At 39.0% G+C, this 19554-nt stretch overlaps 3 protein-coding genes across 3 annotated transcripts; 2 read left to right on the top strand and 1 right to left on the bottom strand.

Moving 5' to 3' along the window:
- Nucleotides 1–353: 353 nt before the first annotated feature.
- LOC147494162 (uncharacterized) lies at nucleotides 354–2762 on the bottom strand. The gene is made up of 4 exons (XM_086566576.1): nucleotides 2634–2762; nucleotides 1769–2278; nucleotides 1465–1690; nucleotides 354–1368 (listed from the first exon to the last, which is right to left on the bottom strand). The coding sequence occupies exons 2-4, from the start codon at nucleotides 2276–2278 to the stop codon at nucleotides 1190–1192; spliced, it is 915 nt and encodes a 304-aa protein (XP_086422702.1). The 5' UTR covers nucleotides 2634–2762; the 3' UTR covers nucleotides 354–1189.
- Nucleotides 2763–3514: 752 nt separating this feature from the next.
- LOC147494163 (pentatricopeptide repeat-containing protein At3g48250, chloroplastic-like) lies at nucleotides 3515–15122 on the top strand. The gene is made up of 5 exons (XM_086568059.1): nucleotides 3515–3649; nucleotides 4530–4600; nucleotides 6496–6588; nucleotides 12368–12541; nucleotides 12804–15122. Exon 5 carries the CDS (start codon nucleotides 13344–13346, stop codon nucleotides 15120–15122), a length of 1779 nt encoding a protein of 592 aa, XP_086424185.1. The 5' UTR covers nucleotides 3515–3649; nucleotides 4530–4600; nucleotides 6496–6588; nucleotides 12368–12541; nucleotides 12804–13343.
- Nucleotides 15123–15135: 13 nt separating this feature from the next.
- LOC147494164 (uncharacterized) lies at nucleotides 15136–18663 on the top strand. The gene is made up of 3 exons (XM_086566577.1): nucleotides 15136–15373; nucleotides 16021–16067; nucleotides 16181–18663. The coding sequence occupies exon 3, from the start codon at nucleotides 17239–17241 to the stop codon at nucleotides 18139–18141; it is 903 nt and encodes a 300-aa protein (XP_086422703.1). The 5' UTR covers nucleotides 15136–15373; nucleotides 16021–16067; nucleotides 16181–17238; the 3' UTR covers nucleotides 18142–18663.
- The last annotated feature ends 891 nt before the right edge of the window (nucleotides 18664–19554 follow it).

A 19554-nucleotide genomic window follows, 5' to 3' on the forward strand; every position in this document is an offset into this window, starting at 1 on the left:
AGTTTGGTCTCTATTTGAGTTATGGATTGATGTTGTTTTTTGTTCTTAGCTTTTGAATGAACCACGACAGTACTAGAGCTTGAGAGCAAAATAACTCTGCTCTTGGTTTTATTCATTACTTTCAGTAAATATCTGTCTCCCCTCATACTTTGTAATCATGTTCCCCTCATACTTTGTAATCTGTCGCCCATTTAATTGCAATCCACCTGTGGACGATGCCACCAAGTCGTACCAACATATATAGTAAGGGACCCAACAAAAATTGATGTTGAAAGATTATAGAAGTGCACAAATAGTAACTAAAAACTAAAACTCTAATCCATTCCATTATAGTGACGTTACAATCAAATTGGAAATCATAACACAACTTACAAACCCTACTTGCATCCACCCTAATTCAACATCCCTACTTCAACCAAATAAAGAAAACAACAAATAGAAGAAACACAATCAACCATTTTTTTCGTTTCATTCTTCTTCTTCATCATCGTGTTTTTGTTTTTCAACTCAACAATTGTCTTCTCAAGCTCCTCGATTTTTAGTATATAAGGTGGAGGAGGAGGGGGTGGATCAATCCAATCAAATGTCCTGCACTTTCTAGGAGTATAGTAGTTGATACATCCTACAAATCGTCTGCCAAAGTTTTTCTCAGTCCATGAAGTTTTAAGAGACACTAGTTCTCCACACTCACAAGTACCAGACGATTTGATTGACTATTGAGACATATATATTTGACTTAAAATAACTAAAAGAAATGATAGAGATTGAAGAGAAACTTACGAAAATTTAAGAGAAAAAAAAATGAGCGTTGGAGAATGAACAAGACGTCCCTGGTTTCCTTTTATTACAGAAGAGAAGACCGTTGGAGACTCACGTGATACGTAAGTGATGTGGTGATGTGTTTCATTTTGCACAATCACTTGTTTCTAAAAACACGTATGAAATAAATTGGCCACATCATCATTCTGTGGACCGAAATCTACTGGCATAGGCAGTGGAATTTCATGGCAAGTATTAGGTTTATTTCGCTCTAAAAAAAGTTCATGGGGTAAAGTGGAATATTTTGCCAAGTTCATATGTTAAATCGATAGTTAATCCTTATGAAGCACAAAACACGCTAATGTCATCTTAACTTGCATCTTATATGAGTAAAATAAAGAATTCGCAGACAATACAGCCCAACGCTTCTTCAATACACCAAATGCTCTTTCAATTGCATTTCTAAGTGCGAATGTCGCTTGTTAAATAGTTCTTGCTCACTCTCTAGAGTACGGCCTACTTGCTCAGAGAGATGGTAGCGGGTACTACGATAAGGTGCAAGAAAACTAACGTCATTTGCGTAACCTGCATCTACAAGATAATACCTCCCTACAAGTAAAAAAGTATAATCAAGACATTTTAATAAACCTATCCAAGTAAGCTAGGGTAACTAAATAATCATTAAACCTAGACAATTGGTGTTACCTGGAGGAACAACGAATGGGTTAGGTCGCACAAGAGCATTATCCAAGACTCTTTGATCATGTGTCGTTCCTTCCCAACCAGCAAGTACATATGTGAATTTTAAATCAAAGGAACATGCTGCCAAAACATTTTGTGTGGTTTTTAGTTTCCTCCCTTGAAACTTATCTTGTAATTCAATAGGTACAATGGCTGTTACGTGTATTCCATCCAACGCTCCAATGCAGTCCTTAATATATACCCATATTTATAAGAATTTATTTTTCAAATAAAATATTAGATGGAACTCAATAATTTTTGTGCTTACCTTGAAATAGTTTGAGAAACGTGGATCATTGGCGATTTGTAGGGGTGTTGCTCTCCCATGTACGGCTTGTAAATGATAAGCCACTAAGAGATTATACAAGCGAGCCACACAATGTAAAATTTCATTAAATTGATGACTAACTGTTTCCCGAGATCGAAAAAATCTCCCTGCCACCACCCTATGCTTTACATTGTGACCAAGTATGTGAATAAACCGCATCACCATCTCCTCCAAATTACAGTTATGGTTCTCCCTTATAGTTCCTTGTTCTCTAATTAATGTACATAACCGCCTAAAAGTATCCAGTCCCATTCGTAAATTATCGCGACAAGTATCATTGTCATTTAGGACCCGATCCATATACCTTTGTCTATCATCATCTCTGTTAACATGTGGCTCTCGAGGTATATTTAACAAAAAATGGGTTGAGGCTATAGCATTTGCTGCTGCTGCATGAGCTGCAGCAACTATAGCAACATTCATTATTCGTGCATTCTTGTCGTCCTCCATCTAAGATTCCACAACCAAAAGGCTAAAATATTTAAAGTTGATTGAATAAACATCTATTATCCATCAAACTACACAACAATATACACTAGTCACAGCCAACAACCACCAAACAAAGCATGACTTTCATACTATAAACTACAACAAATAAAATATTGGGTGTCCTCTAATGCTAATGCACCTAAAAATAATTAAAAAATCAAATCTTATAGCTATGCAACACGACACTCGAAACCACTAATACTATGAACTGTGTTCACAAATTCAAAACCCCCAAATACAAATTTAGTCAAATCAACTAACAATTGATAAATACAATATACAAATCATACCTTAAAGAAAAATGAGAGAGTTTTACCTGAAAAGAAAAAGCTTTCAATCGTAGAGTTAATGGCTGAAAGAGAGAAGCTTCAAACTGCTTTCAATCGTAGAGTTAATGGTCGAAAAAGAGAAGCTTCGAACTGCTTCAATGGAGTTTTAGTAGGCATCGAATTTTAGATCGTGAAAAGTTAGAAAATTGTCGGGAGAGAGAAGTTAGAAAATAGAAAGTTTTGCCCTCATTTTTTGAGATGCAAATTTTTCTCTCGTTTTTTAGATTTTTAGAAATATTTGTAGTGGTCTCCACATCAGTTTTTGCCACCAAACATCATTAAATTTAGAAATAGTGGTAAATTTTTCTAAAATAAATATTTCTCACGTTTTACAAGCGAAACAAGCGTACCCAATGATTTATTTTCTAGAATCTAGAATACAGGTGAGTGTCGCCTAACCCTAAGTTATTTAGTGAAAAAGAAAAATAAATCAGAAAACATCTATACTTTTCCAATATGATAGGGGGGCGCTTAAATATAACTTCACCATTTAAGTGAAAGTGACGAAATTTCCAAATCGATAGAATTTTATTTTTCTTTGAGCAAATGCATATAGAGAACTAATTTGATGCAAGAATCAATGACAAGTGCAATTAAAGTGTAAAAACAGTTCCATAGGGGGAACACTTTTGTCCATCGGAAAAACCAAGTAAGAGGTCATATAGACATATAAAACGACTAAACTCTCGATGAACACTCTTTTTCCCTCTATCCTCGATTGACGCATCTTAATTATAAGCTTTAAAAACTAATTATATAAAAATTTGCATATGATGAAATAAAAGAAATGTGTATATTCCTATCAAACAAATTCACTTTACCCTGGTTCTCCCGTGCTAATTTCACCTAATTCAGTTCCACTTGATGTGTCTGCACAGAAAAAGATTGAACATTTGGGGCGAATTTGTTTAATTTTATGCACTCGTTTTGTGGGGTTGATTTTGGATAGATTGTTTAACAAGTTTCAGCAGAAAGCTACTAGAGATCCTGACTACTTGAAAGGGTTTGTTTTGTGAATTGATTAATTGAAGTTTAATTTCTCTTCTTCTGTAATGTCAACTGTTTTTTCTTTTTTAAGAGCTTTATGTTGGAAATCTTATGTTGTTCCTAGTTATTATGGTTAGTTTTGATCGAGGACTCTAACTGAAACCAGATTGTCATGCTTAATTTTGAAACAAACAAAAAGCACCTAGGCTCTATCAGTAACTGAGTATAGAACTATATTTATGGGGTACTCTATCATCATCTACTATGGGTGCATAACTCATCATTGTAGCAGTGGACTTGATTCATGCCATTGTGCACTCTTAGAATGTTGAAGGAGTTTAACATGCACTTCATGGTGTACTGATTTGCCTTGTGGTGCGTGACCAATTTGGCACCTGGCAGCAAAGGAAACTTATAAATTTTAATCAATTTTCAAAAGTGGAGTACAATAGTGTGAATCTACTTCCCTGAAAATACCATCCATCGAATTATCCTTAACCTGGAGGTTTGGCTCGAAGGCAATGCACACACTGGTAACTTTAGTTTTATTGTCCATTTAAAAGAGTAAATCACACTCTAGGTTGTCTACTCTCAAGTGATCGCATCCTCCAGGTCCAACAATGGAAGCTTTTGCAATCTTCGACTGATCCTATGGTTTTAGGTCTATGAGTAAGCATTTATAGCCTTGAGATCAATCAGTCTAACCACGACCCTATTGATTCGTTGGTAGTGTGGTTAACATCAACAAGTTGTTAATGGGATCAAGTTGTGGTGACGGAAAAAGAAAAAAATAAAAACAACCAAAAAAAAAAGATCAATCGGTCTAGTGTTATTGTTTTTGCACTAGTTGCAAGGTTTTAGATGTAAGCATGACTCTGATTTCTTCTTGCTTGCAGGATCTTTAGTGAGAGGGCTTAGTTGCAGGAGAAATTAAATCCAGAAGTATACCTGGGAAAGAAGACTTCTGGTGAGATTTCTCAGTATCCGCTTCCCTTCATTGTTTGTTCAGATGGGCGTAGATGAAGTAATTAAACAGCTCATCACATACATAGATGGTGATAGAAGTGCCGATCCTGAATTTTATATTACAACTGTTTATCTACGTTATTTCGGACTGATTTGTTTCTCTGGATTAAGTTCTTACCTGACTATTTTCATGTTTTTCATTTTTATTTTTCCCCTTTTGATATATAATGTTAATTTTATACACATACATATATACTTATAGAGGTGTCTATTCTGTTTCGAGATTATTTCATGTCTCATATTAAAACTACAGTTTTCGAGTTTCTTGTATATGTTGTAGATTTTCTAAGAGCAAGTCCAACGGAGGACTGCTAAAAAGGGGTGCTATAGTTTTGCCACATAGGATTTTTAGCATTTATGGCTGCCCAGCCAAATTCGGCTGCCCAAAAAATCAAAAACCATTCCAATGGGCTTGTTAAATTTTGAAGTGTCGACGTTCTGCAGAAATTGTGCTGTCCGTCTCCCGAAACTTAATTATGGCAGCTGCTAGACAAGGCCAAATTTAAGACCCTTCTAGCAGCCCCATTGGAATGGTCATTTGGTGTTTGGGGTGCTATATGGCCTTTAGCAGCCCATATAGCACCCCCATTGGACTTGCTCTAATATTATCTCTTTAATGAGTGTTTGCTTGTGAGTTATGGTAAAGTTTTCCTCCTTTTCCCCTTTTTGTGATTTATGGTAAATATTGCAATGTTGGTCTAGCTATATTATTCTTTTCACTTTTATACTTATTTAAAGCTCATCTTTTCCCAGTTCTATAGATTTCAACTTGCATCTTTGGTAAACCATTATTTGGCTTTGTGATTGCTAGTACCTTATTTGCTAGTACTGATCCTATGTCCAAATAAAAACACCCTGTGACCTTATTTGTTGCTAGAGTTCAAAGGTTTTTGGAAGTAACTCGTTTGCGTACAGATTGGAATTCAGCTCAATTGAGCAAAGGACCATGAAATGTGACACCCCAGAAATTCCGAGCATGGTTGGCCAAGCCAGAAACGGCCCAACCATCACTATGATAATCAAAACAGTCTAAGGATAAAAGTTACGCAAGAAAGTAAAATAGCTTGGCAGTAACCGATAAAGTTAACTCCAATTAAATTTAGGGACTTCCTGGAGGGGAAGGTGCTGCCCAAAATGGTGTAACATGAAGAGAACTTCCACGACAGCACCAGACCAAATTACTATCCTAACTCCTTAAGTTGTGATTTTCCCAATTCGTGTTCTTAGTCTCATTCTAGCAGTATTATATAGATCCTTACCAAAATGTTCAGTATCTGTAGGCAAGTACTGTTAGAGTGATACCAGGTTCACAGACTGGGTTTTCCATGTTGTGGCCTTTGTTATCATTTGAGTGAGCATAGGGTACGTAGGCTTTGAAGTCCAAAAGCACTATTCAGTTATCAGCATTCATCATTGCAGGGTGTTTTCGAACTAGTCTTTGGTTTGAGAAGAGACAATTATCGTACTGAAGAAAGCATCCTTTCTTAGCATTAAAACACAAAATGGAGTCGTTGTTTCAAGTTGTGTGATTTATTTACAACATATTTTGGAAGTGGGTCCCCATGATTTGGGGGAATAATGGAGAGCTCCCAAGGAAGATAATCGTGATGACCTCCCTCCCACCGTCCGAAGAACAAAAGGTTTCTGAAATTTGAGTGCTCTCGAATCAACTACCAGCTGGGCGCATTTTTGTATCAATGGGCTACACGGCCCAGACATAATGAACTTGATCAGTGACATCTATAGTTCATACTTCATATGGGAGATGAGTTTAAGTTGAATAGGCTGGAACTTTTTCTTTGTCTGTTACTAATTTTTATCTCCTTACTTTGTTAGGAGGCAGGAACCTATGATACCGGTTGTTAACAAATGAAGGAATGTGGTGAAAACTCTTGCAAGTCATATAGGTCTTTTCCCCTCTATAAAAAGGTACTATTATAATGTTTCTTTTGATCTAATTAGCTTTCTTTTGAGATATTAATATTCAGATTATGTTTAATTGTTTTGGAATTCGGTTTGATGATATTGAAGGAGGTGATTTGAGAGTCCTTCCATGTTTATTTTCATTATCTTGACTGTACCTGTAGGATTCATTGTGTGATATACGTACACTGCTGGCTTATGTTCCTCATTGTTTGCTGGTTTGGGTGTAGAAGGATGGGGTGTTTGGGAAGGAGGGAATCAGTTTCACAAACTGATAATTGGTGTACAATGGTATTTGAGAGATTTAAATGAATCTCACTTATCAGTAATGGTTGTGAATGTTGGGCTGTGGAACCGTCGAGCGTATGAAGCTCCGGTATCTCACCAGCAAGCTTTAGAGTTCTGAAACTTTTCGGAATTTCGACGATTTGTCGATATTTCGGCCCCAAACCTTTTCTCCCCTTTTTTTCTATGTACACCTATATAAAGGAAATAGATTAGGGTTTTGAGACAACCTTTTGAGAGATTCATTTCTTGGGTATTGTGGGAGCTTTATTAAGCTAGGGTTTGAGTGAGGCCTCTTGTTTTTTATTCTTGATATCTCTTGTAAACTCTCCAATCTTTGCTATAAAGGAAACTTGGCTCTTGAGTGGATGTAGGTAACATTTACCGAACCACCTAAATCTTTGTGTCTCTTTGCATATTTACTTCCTTATTTATTGTTTGCTTGCTATGGGTGATGATAAATTAGTGGTTTTGCTTGTTTGAGTTTGTTGTGATAACTACCAAAGTCTTGCGTGGGTGATTTTCTTGGTGTGAGCTCCAAGTTGAAATCATTTGGGATAGAAAGTAACTAGATTGAGGTATGACTTTCTAGTGAAATCTCCCAACAAGTGGTATATCGAGCTACTCTCAGAATGAGCTACTGAGGGTGTGTGAGGAAAAGACTCCACCTTTAGCGTTGGAGGCTAGGTGTTTGATGAAATTCCTCTGAGAGGTTCTCCACCGTTGGTTTTGATTCAGTAAAGTCATGACGACCGACAAAAAAGCTTCAGAGGATAGAAGTTTGATGGAACAAACTTTGGCTATTGGAAGATGCAAATTGAGGGCGTTCTCTATCAAAAGAATTTGATGGAAACGTTGATAAGTGAGAAAGCTTTGAGGAGATTCCGCAAGACAAATGGGATTTGCAGGATAGAAAGGCCTTGGCCACAATCCGATTGAGTCTTTTCAAGTCGGTAGCCTTCAATATTAAGACCGAGAAGACGGGCTAAGTCTCTCATGGAGGCACTTTACTACGATGTATGAACAACCTCGCCGCGAACAAAGTCTATTTGATCACCATGCTATTTAGTATGAGAATGTCGGAGGGGACATCCTTCAAGGATCACTTAAATGAATTCAACCAAACTAAGGACCAATTAGAGTCGGTTGAGATTACATTTAGTGATGAGGTGCTAGCTTTGGCGATACTTGGACAAATGCCTCAAAGTTGGAAGGCTCTGATTCGGGCTATTAGTGGCTCTTCTGGAATGACCAAGTTGAAGTTTGAGCACGTTGTTAGTATGGTACTAACCGAGGAAATTCGGAGACGAGGATTGTCCTTCATCTTCGGGTCAACTTCGGGTCGGCATTGAGCAATCGAAAGTGGGGAGAAATTCAAACAGAATCGTGGTAAGAAGAAGTGGAGGGGGAGATCAAAATCTCAAGCCCCCAATTGCAAAGCGTTGAACACAAACCTCGAGACATAAGTGAAGTGGTGTGCTATAATTGTGGTAGGCCGGCCACTATAGCCCCAATTGTCCGGCACCAAGAAACAACAACAACATTAATAAGAACAAGAAAAAGAATCAAGAAGCTAATGTTGTTGAGATGGTAGATGACGCTTTGATATGTTCGATGGAGCACAAGGAGTCTTGGGTACTTGATTCCGACGCATCTTTCCATGCTACCTCACATCGAGAGTTCTTTGAGAACTACACCGAAGGTGACCTTGGAACGGTCTTTCTCGGTGATGACCAACCTTGTGACATTGTCGGCAAGGGTGATGTGCATGTCAAGATGAATGGCTCGTCATGGTTATTGAGGGACGTCAGACACGTTTCGGATTTGAAGAAGAATTTGATTTCTATGGGGCAATTGGCAAGTGAAGGATTTGTTACAGTCTTCACCGGTGATACTTGGAAGGTCTCAAAGGGTTCATTGATTGTTGCAAATGGTAAGAAAGATGGTACTCTCTACATGACTGCACATGGTTGTGAGTCGATTGCCATGGGCACACGGGCAAAGAGGATCCGAATGTTTGGCACCGCAGACTTGGTTACATGAGTGAGAAAGGAATGAAAATCCTTCACTCTTCTGGTAAACTCCCAAAGTTACAGTCGACTGAAATTAACTTCTGTGAGAACTATGTATTTGGAAAGCAGAAGCGGGTGAGTTTTCAAAGAATGGGTCAGACTCCGAAAGCAAGAAGGCTTGAGTTGATTCATACAGATGTCTGGGGGCCAGCTAATGTCTCTTCACTTGGCGGAAAGTCATATTTTGTGACTTTCATTGAGGACCATACTAGGAAGGTGTGGGTCTATTTCTTGAGACACAAGTCAGAAGTATTTGAAGTATTCAAGACTTGGAAGGCCATGGTTGAGAATGAGACAAGCTTGAAAGTAAAGAAGCTGAGATCCGACAATGGTGGAGAGTATGAGGATTCATGTTTTAAATCTTGTCGCGGTCGACAATGGCATCAAGATGGAAAAGACTTTGCCAGGGACACCTCAGCAGAATGGGGTTGCAGAGCGGATAAATAGAACACTGACAGAGAGAGCTAGGTGTATGCGTACACTAGCAGGCTTGTCCAAGCAGTTTTGGACAGAAAGTGTTAGCAAAGCCTTACTTACGATCAATAGAGGACCATCGGTACCTTTTGGATTTTAAGATTCCAGAGGAAGTGTGGAGCGGGAAGGATGTGAACCTTTCCCATTTGAAGGTGTTTGGTTGTGTGTCCTATGTCCACATTAGTGACCAAGCTAGAAGCAAGCTTGATGCTAAGTCACTAAAGTGCACCTTCATCGGCTATGGCGGTGATGATTTTGGGTATCGCTTTTGGGATGATCAAAATCGGAAAATCATTCGTAGTAGAGATGTTGTGTTTAATGAGAAGGTGATGTACAAGGACGCAGATGAAACACAAAACCAAGAAATCGGGTACGAGAGCGCACGGCCGCAGTATGTTGAGTTGGAAGACTTGATGTAAGTCGGGTATAGTGGGAGCCCCACGGTCCGATGAGGATGATGAGTAGTAGTGACTTCGAGGAGAATAATGAGGATACTACACCACCGAAGTCCATCTCCACCTCGTGCCCCCCCAAGAAGACATCCATGCCACATGTACCGAAAGTAACGAGATATCCACCCTCCACCTATGTGAATTACTTGCTACTTACATCGATGGTGGCGAGCGAGCCTCAATGCTATGATGAAGCATTGGAGGTGAGTGATGCAAGCAAGTGGGAGCTTGCTATGCAAGATGAGATGAAGTCCCTCATCTCTAGTGGCACGTGGGAGTTAGCCAAACTACCCACGGGCAAGAAGGCTCTACGAACAAATGGGTGTTTAGAGTCAAAGAGGAACATGATGGTTCCCGAGATACAAAGCGAGGCTAGTAGTCAAGGGTTTTCAGAAAGCGGCCGACTTCCGCGAGAGATATTCTCCCCATGTGGTGAAACCAATACTATTGATTCGGTGTTGAGTATTGTTGCGTGAAGATTTGTATCTTGAGCGGTTGGATGTTAAAACCCGCCTTCCTCCATGGTGACCTAGTTGAGGAAATTTACATGCAAAGAACCGGAGGGTTTCATCAAGAAGCGGTAAAGAGAATATGGTATGCGTGCCTCGAAAAAGAGCTTGTATGGTTTGAAGCAAGCCCCCTAGGGGGTGCGACAGAAGTTTGATAACTTCATGCAAGGAAATGACTACTATAAGTGCAACGACCATTGTTGTTGCTACTTCAAGAGGTTCGACTCCGCCACGCCATCCCGTTGCTATATGTTGATGATATGTTAGTAGCAAGTTCGATATGTCGAAATTGGGAGATTGAAAGAGAAGTTAGCAAGTGAGTTCTCTATGAAGGACTTGGGTGCAAATGAAACAGATTCTAGGGATGAGGATCGAAAGAGATTGGCGTAAAGGTATTCGGAGTTGTCTCCGGTGAGTATATTGAGAAAGTATTGAAGAGGTTCAACATGGGTAGTCTTGAAACCGGTTTGCACACCTTTGGCGATCCACTTCAAGTTGTCGAAGGAACACTCTCCCAAGACTGTTGAGGAAAGAAACTTCATGGCTAAGGTACCATACGCCTCTGCCATTGGAAGTCTTATGTATGCCATGGTTTGCACGCGTCCAGGATATAGCCCAAGCAGTGGAGCTGTCAGTAGATTTATGTCTAATCTCGCAAAGCAACATTGGGAAGCCGTGAAGTGGATATTGAGATATCCGAGAGGTACTACACAGAAAATGCCTATGTTATGGAAGGGTGTTGTGAACCCGCAAGGGTATGTGGATGCCGATTTTGCGGGGAGAAGTAGATCGCAGAAGAAGCACTACTTGGTTATGTCTTTACATGGAGCTACTTGCGATGAAGTTGGATTTCTCGATTCTGAAGATTGTTGCTTTGTCTACCACAAAAGCGAGTATGTGGCCAGTTCTGAGGCAAGCAAAGAGATGATCCGGTTACATGGATTGATGGAAGAGCTTAGGATGAAGCAAGAGAAGTGTGTTACAGTGGCGGTCCAAAGTGCTATACATCTTGCTAAGAATTCCGCCTTTCATTCTGTGGACCAAGCACATTGGTCTCCGGTATCATTTTATCCGATCTCTGTTAGAGGATGAGGTTTTGGCACTTGAGAAGATCCAAGGGAGTGAGAATCCGGCGGATATGTTGACCAAGATCGTGCCTACTGAGAAGTTGAAGTTGTGTTCAACTTCGGTGGGTCTTCTTGCTTGAAGACCATGATGGATGAGCCGAGTGTTTCTTTAGTAAATTGGAATTGGATGGAGTTGTTACAATTGAGATGTGATGTGCATGTAGAATCTCGAAGGTTCCAAGTGGGAGATTGTTGGGCTGTGGAACCGTCGAAATATGAAGCTCCGGATCTCACCAAAGAGATTAGAGTTAAAGAAACTTTTCAGAATTTTGACGATTTGTCGATATTTCGGCCCCAAACCTTTTCTCCCATTTTTTTCTATGTACACCTATATAAAGGAAATAGATTAAGGTTTTGAGACAACCTTTTGAGAGATTCATTTCTTGGGTATTGTGGGAGCTCTATTGAGCTAGGGTTTGAGTGAGGCCTCTTGTTCTTGATTCTTGATATCTCTTGTAAACTCTCCAATCTTTACTATAAAGGAAACTTGGCTCTTGTGTGGATGTAGGTAACATTTACCGAACCACCTAAATCTTTGTGTCTCTTTGCATATTTACTTCCTTATTTATTGTTTGCTTGTTATGGGTGATGATAAATTAGTGGCTTTGCTTGTTTGAGTTTGTTGTGATAAACTACCAAAGTCTTGGTGGTTTTCTTGGTGTGAGCTCATCCTGAAATCATTTGGGATAGAAAGTAACTAGATTGAGGTGTGACTTTCTAGTGAAATCTCCCAACAGTGAAATGAACGGTGCAAAACAATTTATATACACCTTTTTAGTGCCTCTCCTTTTTTGGGTTCTTTTCATTATATTTTGGTAGGTATGGCCTCACAAGCAGATGACAACATGTTCATGTCATTTGGACAGATTTGATGGACCCAGATGTTCTTGGCACAGTAAAAGTCTTCGCATTCAAGGAGTTGATGTCGGCCGAACTGGCTGACAACCATATCCACACTTTGTAGGCACTGAGAATGTTTCAGCTGTAGTTACTATAAGTGATTAGGGGGAGCTGGTCACTTTCTGAATGACATGGTCAAGGTGAAATTTGCAAAACAGACAAGTGCTTATTTGTGTTTTTCAAGGCATTTCATTGAGTGTTTACGTAATACATTTAGGCTAAATCTACCCTGCGCAGGTCGTATGGTGTGCTGGCAAATCTGGGCCACTCATACCACGGGGTGCGTGTGTATTGGACGGCAGAAGTACTGATCCAAAGGTCTATATCCTCTGCGCACCATACATCTCGCGCACTGAAGAAGTGCTCATACATTTATAAACGAAAAAAAAAATTACTTTGCAGGTGAGGAAACAGTTTGGAATGTGTAAAACATGCCATTATCTAACATGGACGAATGGGCTGAAGCATTGGGTGATGACCAAGCCAGTGGAACTCATTTTGAGTAAGCTTCACGACAGAAATAATTTGAATGAGGAAGTGGTTGAGGTGTCAAGGTGATCAACAACACTTGAAGATATTATGGGATTAGATAATGTGCTGAATACACTTGAGCTTCACATATGCCATCTCAAAGGCAAGACACCGAAGCCCTTCTTGCAACGCCTGATTACCACTAGTCGAAGCTGTGTATAGTAGTAACTTCATCTCAAACGTCAAACAACTATATGTTAAGGGAGATTGCACGTTTTACCACCAAAAGATTGGCACATGTAAACATTTGTTCATTTTGTGCTCTTGGATGCATACAATTTTGTTACGGTCCATGCTGGTGTTCACAGATATAATAATACCGATATATATCGCAAACTGATAATTTGATTCCAACTCTTTCTTAAACCCTGGTTGCCCACCATTTACAAAACCCTGAAACCATTTGCGACCATGAAAAGAGCCAAGGGAATTCTCGCTTCACTCAGACTTGCTGACTCATCATTCCTTCTCACTCGCTCTCTTCATTCCAAGGTGACTCGCATTTCACCATTGCTTATTCCTTCTTCTACTACTACTACTTGTTTGCTGCAAAATGAAGGTTGTGATAAGTATGACTTCTTGGATATTACCCATCATCATAAGTTTTACTTTTCATCTACCCCGACTTCGATAGTCGAACTCGTTAGGACTAAAGAATGGTCTCAAGAGTTAAAACTAGAGTTAGAGAAGTCGCATTCTACGACAAAACTGACACATGAAGCTGTTGTCTATGTTTTGAAGCAATTTGATAAATACCCACTCAAGGCTTTGGATTTTTTTAACTGGGTATGTGCTAAAAATGGGTGTAAGCCTAGTTTACCGGTTTACAGTCTAATGCGTAGAATTCTGGCTTGTAAGGAAACTATAGAGGAGTTTAAGCCTAGTTTACCGGTTTATAACTTAATGCTTAGAATTTTGGGTTGTAAGGAGACTATGAAAGAGTTTTGGGGTTTAGTGAAAAGAATGTCTGATGAAGGATGCTATATTGACGACGACACGTATAGTATGTTGTGGCATAATTTAAATAAGGATGAGTTGACTAGCGATGCTAACACTCTGACCCAATTCTATACTAAGATGGCTCAAGAGAGTATTTTAGATGCCAGTGTGAAGGGTGTTGTTGATTTGGTACTAGGATCGGATTGGAATGACGATGTGAAGAAGAAATTGGGAGAGCTGGATGTTAAATTATCGGAAAATGTCTTATTAAGGATTCTTACTGCACTTCGCAAACACCCTTTGAAGGATTTATGCACTTTCCGTTGGGTGGAGGAGCACATGGGTTATAAGCACAATGCTGTTACTTATAATAGCATGTTAAGGGTTCTTGGTAAGAAAGAATCAATTGAAGAGTTTTGGAGTTTAGCCAAGGAACTGAAGAGCGCAGGTCATGATATAGATAGTGATACATATATAAAGCTCTCAAGATTTTTCATAAGGATTTTGATGTTGAAAGATGCAGTGGAGCTTTATGAGTTAATGATGGATGGCCCTTATAAACCCCCATTTTCAAATTGCTGTTCACTTTTAGTTGAAATCTCATTGACCGACACCCCAGATTTAGATTTGGCCTTCAGAGTTTTCAATAAGTATGAAGCATCAGGGCAGACCCTCGTCAGGTTTTTATATGACATGATCCATAAGTCATTGACCACTGTTGGGAGATTTGATGAAGCTGAAAAGTTTTTGGACACCATGAGAAATGCGGGTCATGAACCTGACAACATCAGTTACAGCCACATAGTGTTTGGGCTCGCTAAAGCAGGGAGGATGGAGGAGGCCTGTAAAATATTGGGAGAGATGGAAGCACGAGGATATGTTCTTGAGTTCAAGACCTGGGAAATTATAATTCAGAGGCATTGCTTGGCTGGTGAAATTGACCAAGCAATAAACGCTTTCACCCAGATGTTGGAGAAGAACTTTGAAGCTGATTCTGGTCTTTTAGAAGTCTTGGTAAATGGTTTGTGTAGTAAGCAAAGGGTGGATGATGCATATGCTTTGGTTATTGAGATGGAGAAGGTCAATATAAAACCTTTTCTAGATACGTACAAGAATTTGATTCAGAAATTACTTGGAGATCGTAAACTTAAAGAAGCATTGAATCTTCTTCACCTAATGAAGAAACAGAACTGTCCCTCCTTGGAAGAGCCATTTAATGATTATATATCTAAGTTTGGGGCGAGATATTGATTACTTGGAGTAAAGAAATTCCCACCTGTTGTAATATATTCTCATGCTATAGAGTCCTTTTGTAAGGAAGGTAGACAGTCTGAGGCCCAAGGTTTGCTTGAGAAGTGTCCTCCTCATATCCGTGGAGATTCTGGCATCTTAAAACTTGTTGCTTCACCAAATCGTAAGACCTGTGCTGCTTCACCAAAACGTAAGACCTGTGCTAAGAAATCATCTTGTAAGAAGTTGATCACTATTTTTTCCTGATTAAGGTAAGAAGTTGCTCCTGGTGGATGTACTTCTACTTCAATGTCATTTCATTGGAAAATAAAGGTGATTAATTTGTTTAAATCTAAATTGTTTCTTGTTGCTTTGTTGATTTCACAAGGTCTTTTTTTCTTTTAACTATGACTTGGACACTCAAGTTTCCATCTGAGTATTTTTCTTGGTAGTTGGCACTCATAAGTTTCTTGGTGAATGGAAGCACGTGATCTAAGTCTGCCCACTTTGTTGTCTGTTGCCATTAGTTTAGATTCTCTATTGCTCTGCTAGGGGGCGTTTGACAAAAAAAAGAAGAAATGACAAAAGGAGAAAATAATTTGGTATAGATGTGTGTTGTTCACCTTAAATTTCATTCAACTTTTAGCATCCTTGTAAAATAGTTTGTTATTGTTCTATAACTGTTGATTAGAATAGATGAAGTTTCTTAGATATGGACACAGTTCAAAAGTATCTACTTTGTATTGAGGAGAGTGACAAAATTTGTAGTGTTTATTGTTTGGATCTCTTTTAATAAAGAATGAATTTGCATAGTAAATCTATAAAGAAAAACTCTTATGTGAAATACTCATGTTGATTTGGTTTGTTGCAAGTGTTTCATGTAATTATTCCCTCATATTGCTGTTCCAATTGATTCCAGCACCTTGCTTATCAGTAACGGTTGTGAAATGGACGGTGCAAAACAATGTATGTACCTTAATTAGTGCCACTCTTCCTTTGGGTTCTTTTCCTTGTCTTTTGATTGGTATGGTGGTATGGCCTCACAAGCAGATGACAACGTGTTCATGTCATTTGGACAGATGTAATCGATCCAGACGTTCTTGGCACTCTAAAAGTCTTTGTATTCAAGGTGTTGACGTCGGCCAAACTGGCTGACAACCATATCCACACTTTGTAGACATTGAGAATGTTTCAGCTGTTAAGGGAACTGAAAGGTGGACTGGGGTGGAGTGATTGACTATAAGTGATTAAGGGGAGCTGCTCACTTTCTGAATGACATGGTCAAGGTGAAATTTGCAAAACAGACAAGTGCTTATTTGTGTTTTTTAAGGCATTTCATTGAATGTTTAAGTAATACATTTATGGGGAAAAAAAAACAAAAAAAAAAAAAACTTTGCAGTTGAGGAACTGTTTGGAATGTATAAAACATGCCATTATCCAACATGGACAAGTGGGCTGAAGCATAGGGTGATGACCAAGCCAGTGGAACTCGTTTTGAGTAATTTTTTCGACAGAAAGAATTTGAATGAAGAAGTGGTTGAGGTAGTGTCACTTGAAGATATTATGGGATTAGATAATAAGCTGAATACACTGGAGCTTAACATATTCCATCTCAAAGGCAAGACACCGAAGCCCATCTTGCAACCGCCTAATAACCACATTGTGAAGTTAGGGTTCATAGCCAAACTGTGAAAACTCACTCCTTACGCAGTTTTGTGGGCGCTGTGGAAGTTTAGGAATGACAAGAGTGTTTCGGCAGAAGATCACCCCTCCAATGCGCGCCTGTATAGTAGCCAAAGGATTTATCTGGCATTGGTTATGCACCTCTCCAACAAGAAGGCATTACCCATTCCATGACCTGATCCTTCACTGGGACACTATTATTACTGGTTTTTAATTTTTTCCTTCTTTCTTGTTTTCTAGTTGGTATGTTCTTAGGTGCTGTGTACTCCGATGTAATCCTGTCTTTGATATAGTTGAGGATCTCCCTCACTAGACTCCACTTGTAGTGGCCTTTCTGGTCTTTGTCCTATATTAATAAAATCTACTTATCATAAAAAAATAATTGTATAGTTCCTTCTCAGGGTAGGTCTGGGGGTTGTGGCTCTTATGGGACCCTGCCTTTAAGGTGAATATCATGTACAAAAACTCCTGGATCATACATGCTCATATATGTGATAATGAAGGCAAAACATTTTGTTACTTGACTGGTGTTTATGGGAACTCTAAACCAGATATTAGATATAATCAATGGATTGCTTTTACAAATTTTGTTCCTCCTGCAAATAATCCGTGGGTGTGCTTTGGTGATTTAAATGAAATCATGTCTGCTGTTGAAAAGAGGGGTCGTGTTCCGTTTATGCCGGATGATGCTCTACCTTTTATTCAGATGATCGATTGTTGTTCTCTTTTTGATATGGGATATCAAGGCAGTCCTTTTACATGGTGTAATGGGCAATCAGGTCTGAATAGAATATATAAACGATTGGATCGAGCAATGACTAATTCAGAATGGAGATTGAAGTTTGCCAATTCTCGACTTTATCATCAATTCACTCTGGAATCAGATAATAAGTTATTCATTATCAAAGATCGCCCTCTCAGAACTTTTTCTGCTAGATCTTTCAGATTTGAAGCAGTATGGCTCACTGAGGATCGTTGTCGCACTGTTATTGAAAATACTTGGATGAACAATTTACATGGGTCTCCTTATGTTTTGCACTGCAAGCTTATGTATTGTCAAAAGTCTTTGAAACATTGGAACAAGTATGAGTTAAAGAACACTGAGACTCGACTTCAGGAACTTCAGCTGCAAATTGAGCATATTCAGACTGCAATTGCATCTACAAATCAGCCAAATGATGCCCTTTTGCACATGGAAGATAAACTGAAGCAAGAGCATCATCATTTACTTGAACAACATCAGATTCTGTGGGCACAAAAGGCAGGACAAATGAGGCTTTTAAGTTGGGATCTAAACACAAAGTATTATCATACAGTGGTTGCTCGAAGGAGACAAAAGTTTCATTGCTCGAATTAAAACGGGGGATGATAGAGTACTTACAAATCAGGCGGATATCGGCAATGCTTTTATTAACTACTTCTCTGAGCTCATGACTTCTACAGAAGCAGATGTGGATCCTAATTTTTATATACCCATCCCAAGCCTGGTTGGTTACACCAGAGAACAATTTGGATTTACTTAGGCCAGTGGATGATCAAGAAATATGAGGTACTTCGAAACAAATGGAACCTTTTAGATCTCCTGGACCAGATGGCTATCAAGTTGCTTTTTTCCTAGCTTACTGGGACATTGTAGGTGTTCAGATAACTTCCATGGTAAAACACGATGGTCCTTTTCACTTGCTTTGAATCACACTTTTATAGTTCATGTACCCAAGATTGATAACCCTACAAAGCCTGATCATTACCGACCAATAAGCCTTGCAAATGTAGTTTACAAATTGGTTTCGAAAATTATTGTAAATCTTATCGGACCAAATCAAGGGGCCTTTCTTCCGAAACGTTTTATACATGATAATATTCTGCTTGCCCATGAAGTTTTTCATAGAATCAGATCCAAAGCTAATCGAAAGACTGGATTCTATGCACTCAAATTAGATATGCATAAAGCTTATGATCGGCTTGAGTGGGATTTTGTCAGGGAGACCCACCCCCTTTCTGGAATTAAGCTTTCTAGTCAAAGTCCTCCGATTACACCCTTAATGTATGCAGATGATGTACTCATTCTGGGGAGAAGTAATATACAGGAGGCAAACAATCTTTCTGATCTTATTCAAGCTTACTGTAATAATGCTTCAGGACAGGCAGTCAACAAAGCGACTACTCAATTAATTCATAGCCGTTATATGTATCACAGATATAAGATATGGTACTGTGGCATTTTCAAAGTTCCCTTGACGCATGGTATACCATCTTATCTTGGATCGGAATTCCGGCTTTGTTTGGTAGATCAGTGCAAGACAAGTTTGTTCCTCTTATTGATAGGTTTCATCATAGACTAGCTGGGTAGAAAGCACCCTAATTATCACGTGGTGGACGCCTTACTCTTGCCCAATCTGTTTTACAAACACTACCTTCTTATATGATGTCTTCTACACTACTTCCAGCTACAACAATTGAGCAAATGGATAAAATAAGGACGACTTTCATATGGGGACATGAACCAGATGAGCATAAGCTACATTACTTTAACTGGGATTTGGCTTTAACTCCTAAGAAGTTTGGGGGGTTGGGATTGATAGATTTCCAAACTCAGAACTATGCACATCTTGGAAAAAATGCATGGCAGCTCATGACGAATCCTGATTCATTATGGGTTTCTCAAATGAAATCAAGATACTTCAGAACAAGTACATTTCTTCAAGCCCAAGGTACCTCATTCATCTTCTAAGTTATGGAAGAATATTTGCAAGATGCGCACAATTTTGAA

This window comes from Coptis chinensis, chromosome 6 (assembly GCF_015680905.1).
Source record: "Coptis chinensis isolate HL-2020 chromosome 6, ASM1568090v1, whole genome shotgun sequence".
NCBI lineage: Eukaryota > Viridiplantae > Streptophyta > Magnoliopsida > Ranunculales > Ranunculaceae > Coptis > Coptis chinensis.